This window comes from Triticum aestivum, chromosome 3A, assembly GCF_018294505.1.
Source record: "Triticum aestivum cultivar Chinese Spring chromosome 3A, IWGSC CS RefSeq v2.1, whole genome shotgun sequence".
Lineage (NCBI taxonomy): Eukaryota > Viridiplantae > Streptophyta > Magnoliopsida > Poales > Poaceae > Triticum > Triticum aestivum.
The window spans coordinates 449,161,708-449,172,148 of record NC_057800.1 but is presented as its reverse complement, the minus strand read 5'-3'; the positions used below and the strand labels follow the sequence as shown (position 1 = coordinate 449,172,148).

Below are 10,441 nucleotides of genomic sequence, written 5' to 3'. Positions count from 1 at the left end.
TATACTGTCGGTTTGGCTGCTGTTTTCTGGGCTATATGGAACTACCGTAATAGGACGACGTTCGAGTTTAAGTTTCCTAAATCTCCATTTGAAATTGTCTTTGCTTCCTGTGCTTCTTTATTATACTGGGCAGGGATGCAGAAACATGGCGACGGGGACGATCTGAGGAGAGGAGCCATGATGCTGAAGGACAACGCCAACAAGATGATGAGGATCTGTGAAGCAGCACAACAACATTCAGGCTAGGCTGATGGCAGGATGTGCAACTGATTCTGTTGCTGCTGATGGTCTTATTTTGTTTCAGTAGGTGGTCTTTTGTTCCTGACCCCTGTGTGGGTGTTTTGCCTTGTGGTGCTCCTGCATGGTCATTTATGGATTTTGGTGTCGTCGTGTTTTCGATCCCATAACGGGTGTTTTGATGACAACGAGCATCTGTGGTGGATTTCCCGGCTATGCATTGAACTTGCATCCCCTTTCCCGCCCCCTATAACTCAATGGGAAGGGGTCATGCCCGTTTAGAAGAAAAAAATAGTCGAACGCCTTCGTGAACCCCCCCCCCCCCCTTCCTCACGAATAGCAGTGCAACAAAATGAAGCACATGAAATCTTCAGCATTCGCAACTGAATCTTATGAAATCAGCAACATTGCGGCACTGGTAATCAATAATCAACATCCGGCTGAACAAGTAAAGACTCGAGCACCACCTTATGGGACGATACTGGCACTTTTCCACCATAATGGAAGGTCACTCTTATTATTACTGATGAGATGATAATCGGTACAGTAGAAGACAACAAGCGTGTTTGCTTGGTAAAAGTGTGCGTTCTTTGATCTGAATTACCTAATACATACACTGGGTTTGCTCGGCCTACTGAAGTACTCCCTCCGTTCCAAATTACTTGTCTTGAATTTGTCTAGACACGGATGTATCTAGACTCATTTTAGTGCTAGATACATCCGTATCTAGACAAATTCAAGACAAGTAATTCGGAACGGAGGGAGTAGCACTGTCTATTTTGGTCCACTTCAGCTGTCTGACTCATCAGAGTCGCTCCGATCAGGCTCTTGAACGTTAGGCTTGGGTGCAGGAGCTGGTGCAGCTTTCTTGCGATCACCACCTTCACCGCCTCCAGCTACACTAGCATTCTGGTCTACAAACAAGTTAAAGAACTTTACACGCACACAGATTTGCATATAAACAACGAGGTTTCTTTTTATGATGGTTTAACCCATGAACGTGATGCAGTCGTGATACAAAACAACTTTCGACGAGGCATTCCAGGTTTTGAAGGTTAGGTTTGGAATGTTGGAAATATGAGCAAATTACTACGAGATTTAATCCGAATAAATAGAAGATAAATCATGACCATAGCAGCAGAGATTAAACTAATCATGCGAACTAGCATAGCAGATGAACATATCACATCTAGGGCACATACTAGAAACATGAATTCTACCACGATCTCGAACAGGAAGGATAGAATCACATACGGTGCAGCGGATGCAGCACCGCCGGCATTGACGTTGTCGCCCATGTCGTCGAGGATGAGGTTGCCGAGGTCGGGAAAGAAGTCGTCGTTCGTGAAGTCGTCGCTGCCAGCAGTCGCGCGAGTGCGCTCCCCAAAAACCTGATCGCCCCTCTCCCGTACAGGATCACAAGAGGTGGGGTTCCGAAGGCCTGCTGTCCCTTCTCGCGGTGCACGCCGAAAGGAGGGATGGAGAAGACTTGCTTAGCGGCGCAATGATCTGGAACGGTGGTGAGAAACCATACGGAGCGGCGGCGGTTAGGGTAGACGTCTGCCTGACTATATAGTGCGGGCCGGGTAGGTCGTGGGAGTAAACCCCACGTCCGAGTCGTCACGATCCAAAAGAATCGGAAACGGTTCAGTAATTAACACATCCGTTAATTATTAATTAATGACTCATTAATTTTTCCCGTGCAGCAAAAATATAGACAACGTGCATAGCTCTGTCCTCGGCTCGGCTCAATCCCGCAACCCGCGGCGCGTCGTGACGAGGCGTGGCGTGGCGTGGCGAGCGAGGAGGAGGAGCGCGCGTGTAGGTCTTCTCTTCTCATGCTCATACAAGTGGTAGAAGAGCTCACCTTATAAAGAGGTGCAACTCTCTCTCAACTTTCGGGGTGGGACTAAATTTTAGCCTCACTCACTCCACTCATATGTGTGCATGAATGGGCCAAGAGAATTTTAGAATTTTAGTTGGGCTTTGGGCTAAAGGCCTACTAGCAAAATTCCAACAATTTCCCACAAAGTCTCATTGGCACATCTCATCATTTAGTTCTAAAACATTGTTTATATACCGGTGCTTAGTGGAGACTGTGAAGTTGAACTTCCACTTAGAAATTTATGCTATACTAGATCACAACTTGAATAGTGGACTATGCCTTGAACTACAAGTTTTCTGTGAAACTAGTTTCACACAAATTCTTGACCGATACTGGGCTGCCGCAAGGCTTCCCCGCGGGTGGAGCGTATACGTCATACTCCAGGGCCTTTCATGAATTTATTAGAGAACACCCAATTCTCACAGACTGTGACGTTAACAGTCAAATTCATATAGGTGTGTTCCTCAGAAGATGTTCTGCAGGACAACATCTCTGCTTACCCGAATAAGCCACTTGGAACACATTAAGATAAGTATCAACCTGCCATGCAGATTAGGAGACTATTGCATCTTCACGGAGTGGGATAATTAATATAGGGATACTCTCCTCCCAGCTGACCAACAGCTTGTCTCCCACTTCTACTTCACGGGATCTCCGATCATATAGAGTGGGTTACCACTATGGACAACTCATGCAGTGGGTCTCAAACCCATCTCCATCGATGCATTATCTATCACATTACGTGATAGACCCTTTGTGAAGGGATCTGCCAAGTTTTTCGACGTTTGGATATAATCCAACGTAATAACTCCAGAGTTCCTCAATTTTCTGACAGATTTTAGTCTCCTCTTCACATGTCTTGAGGACTTCATATTGTCCTTAGAACTGTTTATCTTGACTATCACAGTTTGATTATCATAGTTCATCAGGATAGGGGGTATTGGTTTTTCAACCATAGGTAAGTCCATCAATAATTCATGAAGCCACTCTGCTTCAACAGTGGCAGTGTCTAATGCTGTGAGTTTTGCTTTCATAGTTGACCTCGTTAATATGGTCTGCTTGCAAGACTTCCAGGAAACAGCGCCACCACCAAGTGTAAAAACATAACCACTTGTGGCCTTAATCTCATCAACATCAGATATCCAGTTTGAGTCACTATAGCCCTCCAGTACCCTTGGATACCTGGTGTAGTGAATCCCATAGCTCGTGGTGCCTTTTAAATAGCGCATAACTCTCTCAAGCGCATGCCAATGATCATCTCTCGGTTTTGACACAAACCGACTCAGCTCGCTCACAGCAAAAGAGATGTCAGGCCTCGTGGCACTCGCCAAATACATAAGCGAGCCAATAATCTGAGAATACCTCAATTGATCTCTAGCAATCCGTCGATTTTTTCGAAGCAACACACTAGCATCATATGGAGTTGGAGAAGGCATGCAGTCGCTATACCCAAAACGACTCAAGACCTTTTCCACATAATGAGACTGAAGCAGTGTGATCCCACCATTCTCATCTCTCAACAGCTTGATGTTTAAGATAACATCAGCTACTCCTAGATCCTTCATCTCAAAACAGCGAGATAAGAAATCCTTAACCTCCTTGATTAAATCAAGTTTGGTTCCAAAGATCAATATGTCGTCGACATACAGACAAAGAATAACTCCTTCGCCCCCACCATAGCGATAGTACACGCACTTGTCACCATCGTTTACTACAAAGCCGGCAGCAGTTAATGTTCTTTCGAACTTCTCATGCCACTCCTTAGGAGCTTGTTTAAGGCCATATAAAGACTTTAATAACTTGCACACCTTTCCTTCCTGACCAGGTACTACAAAACCATCTGGCTGATCCATGTAAATTTCCTCCTTCAACTCTCCATTGAGGAAAGCCGTCTTAACGTCCATTTGATGAACGAGAAGACCATGTGAGGCAGCCAGTGATAGTAGCACCCGAATTATGGTCAGTCTAGCCACGAGTGAGTAAGTATCGAAGAAGTCTTCACCTTCTTTCTGGGTATAACCCTTGGCCACAAGTCGTGCCTTGTACTTTTCAATCGTACCATCAGGTCTAAACTTCTTCTTGAACACCCACTTACATCCTACAGGTTTGCACCCATAAGAAGGGTCAGTGATCTCCCAGGTACCGTTAGCTAAGATGGAATCCATCTCGCTACGTACAGCTTCCTTCCAGTAGTCAGCATCAGGAGATGCATAAGCTTCTGAAATAGTCCTGGGTGTGTCATCCATGAGGTACACAATGAAATCATCACCAAAAGACTTTGCAGTCCTCTGTCTCTTACTCCTCACAGGAGTTCCATTGTCATCCTCAACAGGATTCTCAACATGTTCCATCGCAATGTGGGTTCAGGAATTACAGTGAATTCCTCATAGATGGAGTAGGTATCTCCTGATTTGATGAACTCGACATATCCTTCATAGGAAATATGTCCTCAAACAAAGTTGCATCATTTGATTCCATAATCATACCAACATGCATGTCGGATACCTCAAATTTTATTATCAAAAATCTATAGTCGATGCTATGAAAAGCATAGCCCAGAAGAACACAATCCACAGTTTTTGGTCCAAGCTTGCGCTTCTTGGGAATTGGTATATTGACTTTCGCCAAACAACCCCAAGTACGTAGGTAAGAGAGTTTCAACCTTTTCCTTTCCCATTCCTCAAATGGAGTCATGGTTTTATGCTTTGTGGGAACTCGGTTTAGGACATGACACGCAGTCATTAGCGCCTCCCCCCCACCATTCCTTGGATAGACCCGAAGTGTCTAACATGGTGTTAACCATATCAGTTAGAGTTTCGTTCTTTCTTTCGGCTACCCCATTTGACTGGGGTGAGTAGGGAGGCGTCCTCTTATGGATTATACCATGTTCCGCATAAAACAGATCAAATTCATTGGAAAAATACTCTCCACCACGATCAGACCTAAGTCGTTTAATTTTCCGATCAAGTTGGTTCTCTGCCTCAGCTTTATAGTTTTTAAAGAAAGTCAAAGCCTCATCTTTTGATTTCAGAAGATACACATAACAATATCTAGTGGAGTCATCAATCAACGTCATGAAGTATCTCTTTCCACCTTTTGTCAACACGTCATTCATCTCACAAAGATCAGAATGTATAAGCTCTAGTGGTGCCAAGTCTCTTGCCTCTGCAGTCTTATGGGACTTGCGAGGTTGCTTAGCTTGCACACATACTTGGCACTTAGAGCCTTTGACAGTAGAGATTTTCGGAATTAAATTCATATTGGCTAGCCGCGTCATGCAACCAAAGTTAATATGACAAAGTCATGAATGCCAAGTATCAGACTCATTATTGTGGCAAACATTATTAATAACTTTAGTGCAAATATCTGACAAAGATAGGCGGAACAAGCCTCCGCACTCATAGCCTTTTCCAACAAATTGTCCACACTTAGAAATTACAACTTTATTGGATTCGAAAACCAACTTAAAACCATCTCGACATAAAAGGGAACCGCTAACGAGATTTTTATTGATGGACGGCACATGATGAACGTTCTTCAGATGCACAGTCTTCCCCGAAGTAAACTTCAGATCGACCGTACCAACACCTCGAACGATGGCATGTGACCCGTTCCCCATCAGCACGGGTGAAGTCCCTGTTGCCTAGTAAGAAGAAAACATGGAGGCGTCAACACAAACATGTACATTGGCACCGGTGTCAATTAACCAATCAGGGGATTGAAATACTGAAAGGATGGTAGGAAAAATACCGTACCCTGATTCCTTCATATCAGTATCACCGATGACAACATTAGCGGACTTGCCGCTCTTCTCATGTTCGCGCTCCTCAAAGCGGTTAGGACACTTTGGAGCCCAGTGATTAGGATCACCGCAGACATGGCAAAGTCCCTTCCCCTTCTTATGAGAATTCTTCTTGAAGTTGGTAGAATGTGATGGCTTGTTCTTTGTATCAAACTTGCCTTTGCCCTGAGTTTTGTTCTTGTTGTTTCTGAACTTGTTGGGCTGGGAGTTCTTCTTCTGTACCATGTGGGCACTAGAACCTCCCTCAGCAACTCGAGCACGTGTGTCCTTTGCTCTCGCCTTCTCTTTAACATCAAGAGTACCAATGAGATCCACAACGGAAAACTCCTGTCTCTTGTGTTTCAGGGAAGTAGCAAAATTGTTCCACGAAGGTGGAAGCTTGGCAATGATGCCTCCGGCAACACACACTTGAAGTATTCAAGTTCTTTTGCGAGCGACTGTATCTCATGAGCCTGCTGTACAACAGGGCGCTCATCAGTCATCTTGTAGTCATAGAATTGCTCCATGATGTACAACTCGCTGTCGGCGTCCGAGGCACCAAACTTGGCCTCGAGCGCAGCCCACATGTCATTGCCGTTGTCAAACGACATATACGAATCCACAATGGAGTCATCAAGAACACTCAGAAGAGCGCCTTTAAAGAGGGTATCGATCTTCTCAAAAGCTTCCAGCTGTGCTGGATTAAGATCGCCCTCAGGCTTGCCCTTGGTGGCATCATAGCAGCCCATGGTCTGAAACCAGTAGACTGCTCTCATGCGCCACCTCTTATATTGCGCCCCCTTAAAGGCAGGCGACTTCAGATGCGCAGCAAAACCACTCGGAGTAAATTGCCTATAATAAGGTTTTTGGATTGTTGGAAATATGAGCAAATTACTACGAGATTTAATCCGAATAAACAGAAGATAAATCATGACCACAGCAGCAGAGATTAAACTAATCATGCGAACTAGCATAGCAGATGAACATATCACATCTAGGGCACATACTAGAAACATGAATTCTACCACGATCTCGAACAGGAAGGATAGAATCACATACGGTGCAGCGGGTGCAGCACCGCCGGCGTTGACGTTGTCGCCCATGTCGTCGAGGATGAGGTTGCCGAGGTCGGGAAAGAAGTCGTCGTTCATGAAGTCGTCGCTGCCAGCAGTCGCGCGAGTGCGCTCCCCGAAAACCTAATCGCCCCTCTCCCGTACAGGATCATGAGAGGCGGGGTTCCGGAGGCCTGCTGTCCCTTCTCGCGGTGCACGCCGGAAGGAGGGATGGAGAAGACTTGCTTGGCGTCACAATGATCTGGAATGGTGGTAAGAAACCATAGAAGCGGCGGCGGCTAGGGTAGACATCTGCCTGACTATATAGTGCGGGCCGGGTAGGTCGTGGGAGTAACCCCCACGTCCAAGTCGTCACGATCCAAAAGAATCGAAAACGGTTCAGTAATTAACGTGTCCGTTAATTATTAATTAATGACTCATTAATTTTTCCCGTGCAGCAAAAATATAGACAACGTGCATAGCTCTGTTCTCAGCTCAATCCCGCAACCCGCGGCGCGTCATGACGAGGCGGGCGTGGCGTGGCGAGGCGAGCGAGGAGGAGGAGCGCGCGTGTAGGTCTTCTCTTCTCATGCTCATACAAGTGGTAGAAGAGCTCACCTTATAAAGAGGTGCAACTCTCTCTCAACTTCCGGGGTGGGACTAAACTTTAGCCTCACTCACTCCACTCACATGTGTGCATGAATGGGCCAAGAGAATTTCAGAATTTTAGTTGGGCTTTGGGCCAAAGGCCTACTAGCAAAATTCCAACATGGAACCCTCTATATGCAATCACTATAACGACATGCTTAAGAGATTCTGAACGTTATCCTTATCAACAAGGAACTACATATAGACATCATGGCTTCTAAAGTAAAGGGCAAGCAGTTTATTCATCAGGAAGTTGATGAGCCAATGGAAGTGCAAAACTACCAACTAAACAGTACAGGACAAAACAATTACTAGTCATTTGTTCTATTGCGATAATGAGATGCATTTGGCAAATCGCACGGACCAAAAGGATACTGACAGGCACTCCTTGCATAATACTTATAAGATCCTTCTCAACTCGGTGAACAAGCTCTGCCTGCAGAAATGAGTGCACGCAATCTTTAGCATCCTGATTAACAGTGTGTTTTCATCAACATGGGAAACAAATATGGCTGAAGGGTAGTCAATTTCACATACACTCAAGTCAGGCTCTCTACAAAAACGTCGCCTGCGTGCATCCCTCATTGGAGGAGTAAGTCCATGCTTGTATTCAGCTCCTTCTGGAGCAGGATCATCTTCTTCTCTTACCATTACCATCTGTTCCAGTTTAAAATTATTATGAGGCCTACAAATTAACAAGATATATACACAAATCTTCACTTTTATACCTGACCAATATCAGCAATTTTAACTAAAAAGGAATCATCATATGTTTTATATGACTCCACAACGGTTGGGAGATCCAAGAGAGATGCAGGAAACCTCTGGTTACCAATCATAAATGTGCCACTCCTTCCATCCTCTGTAAGAGGAAAGTTACCATCAATCGGAAGGCAACAAGGATTAATTAAAGTTCAGTTAACAATTGCAGACAACTGTAATGTGTTGTTTAAAATCAAGAGAGACCATTGCATTTTACTATTAGTGGAAACAAGTGCATAAACTGACTGCACATAAACAATGTTAAATCAGAAGTTTGGTAATCAACATTTGAAGGTTATAATTGCAAAGGTTGTCTAGTACGAGCCTGACATGCCATGATGAAAGGCCTAAGCTCTTGCGAATCAGATATTTACTGAATCCAAGTTTCCTTTTTATTACCAATACTGACTGGTTTGATGGTTTTGTACAGGTAAGATCATAAGATAAGTTAAGCATATCTGGGCCAAGACATGCAACCGCAGTAACTTGCAAAGGGGAATATGAACACAAACATCAATTAAGTGAGATCTTGAGATTGATCTCATCTCATCCGCAGGTAAGAACCCAGAATTTAACAACTGTTAAGCTACAAAGAAATTATTCAGGCGTAAAGTTTTGTGTTACAGTGATACTTCGGTTCTCTATTAATCTACATCAGAAAGCAAGCTAATTTGTACTTTATTTTTAACGAGACAGTTACAACTGACAATTCTGCTATCAACATATTCGGACCTACTCAACTTATCACTGCAAGTTTAGGGCATCGATAAGTACAACAGCCTTAATCACAGATCTGCAGTTCTACTGCTCTACACCAATTTCCGGCGGAAACGGGAAGTAGAGTTCGCGGGGCAAGGAGGAAGAGGGGCGGAGGGCACCTGAGAAGGAGAGGTCGAGGGAGGCGGCGTCGGGTTTGGAGGATGAGCCGGCGGCAGATTCGTTCATAAGACGCTCGAAATTGATAGCGCCCCTCCTCCTTCTCCTCCTAGCGCCGGCGGCCACCCCGACCCCGGCGTCCACCAAGCCCGCGCCGGCGTCCGCTCCGGAGCAGGCGGCCACCCCCCCTCGCCGGTGGCCACTCCGGTCCCGGCGACCACCTCCCCTCGCCGGTTCTCCATGGCATCTAGGGTGTCCCTCTCGGCGTCCTCCTCCGGCTCCCTGCCCCCGTCCCCTCCGCCACCGCCGCCGCCGCCCCCTAGGCCGGTCTTGCGCCCCCTGCTCGTGGTGCCCGACGTGGCGGGTACGGCGCGGGGTGTGCAATGGCGAGGCTCCATGGCAGACGCAGGCTGGGCGTCGGGCGGCGGCCGCACCGGCGCGCTCCCCACCCAGGCCGGCGCGCCGCTCTACACCGAGCAGGTGGCCCAACATCCTTCCGTCCTCGCGGCCTCTGTGGGGCCGGATTCCGGCGAAGCTCGTCGGCTGCTGCTACAACTGTGGAAGTGATAAGCACATATTTGCCATGTGCACATATCCTCCGGTGTGCGTGCGCTGCGATGGGGAGGGCCACATTTTCAGGGACTGCACCCGCCCGCGCCCCGCCCCCGCAACTCGTCGCCGGTGGATCCCTGCGACCGCCGCCGGCTCTTCGCTCTGGTCGTGCGCCGCCGGTGCCAGTCGGGCTGGGGTCTCTGCCTCGGACTCCCTCGTCATCGCCTACCTCCCCCATGGTGCCGCTGTCGGCCCTGCCGCCGCCGCCCCCAGGGCCGCCGCCGGCTGGCGCGGTCCATGTTGGTGTTCCCTGGAGCCAGGTTGTGATGGCCTGATTTATTAGGGATGAGAGACTACTCATATAAATAGGAATTCCTTCTTTTTCGGGAGCATATTCGGACAGAACTTCAAAGTTAAGCGTGCTTAGCTTGGAGTAGTGTCAGGATGGGTGACCGACCGGGAAGTTACTTCCGGGTGTGCATGAGTGAGGACAAAGTGCGCAGAAAAAAGTAGTATTGATCTATGGGGCCAGTCTAGATCCTGCCAGGAGTAACGACCACCGGCGGGTGTATCTAGAGCGTTACAAGTTTTGGTAATCAGAGCCTTCCCCGACTTTAGGATTATATATATCGGAGAGTAGGATTCTTT

The 10,441-nt window shown here is 46.9% G+C and overlaps 1 protein-coding gene across 3 annotated transcripts; it reads right to left on the bottom strand.

Moving 5' to 3' along the window:
- Positions 1-725: 725 nt before the first annotated feature.
- On the bottom strand, positions 726-10,111 carry LOC123061599 (uncharacterized). Of its 3 annotated transcripts, none has more exons than XM_044484765.1 (5): positions 9,244-10,111; positions 8,332-8,465; positions 8,141-8,260; positions 7,979-8,039; positions 726-1,151 (listed from the first exon to the last, which is right to left on the bottom strand). In XM_044484765.1, the coding sequence occupies exons 1-5, from the start codon at positions 9,731-9,733 to the stop codon at positions 1,027-1,029; spliced, it is 930 nt and encodes a 309-aa protein (XP_044340700.1). In that variant the 5' UTR covers positions 9,734-10,111; the 3' UTR covers positions 726-1,026. The 3 variants fall into 3 exon arrangements, with proteins under 3 accessions (XP_044340700.1, XP_044340701.1, XP_044340699.1); XM_044484766.1 differs by having other exon boundaries at positions 1,006-1,146; XM_044484764.1 differs by lacking the exon at positions 726-1,151 and having other exon boundaries at positions 7,819-8,039.
- Positions 10,112-10,441: the final 330 nt, after the last annotated feature.

Coding starts and splice junctions, on each gene's coding strand:
- LOC123061599 (XM_044484764.1), bottom strand. CDS start 9,733: ATGTTGGGCCACCTGCTCGGTGTAGAGCGGCGCGCCGGCCTGGGTGGG. Junction 8,261..8,331: donor AAATTGCTGATATTGGTCAG/GTATAAAAGTGA, acceptor AAACTGGAACAG/ATGGTAATGGTAAGAGAAGA. Junction 8,040..8,140: donor GTAGAGAGCCTGACTTGAGT/GTATGTGAAATT, acceptor TCATTTCTGCAG/GCAGAGCTTGTTCACCGAGT.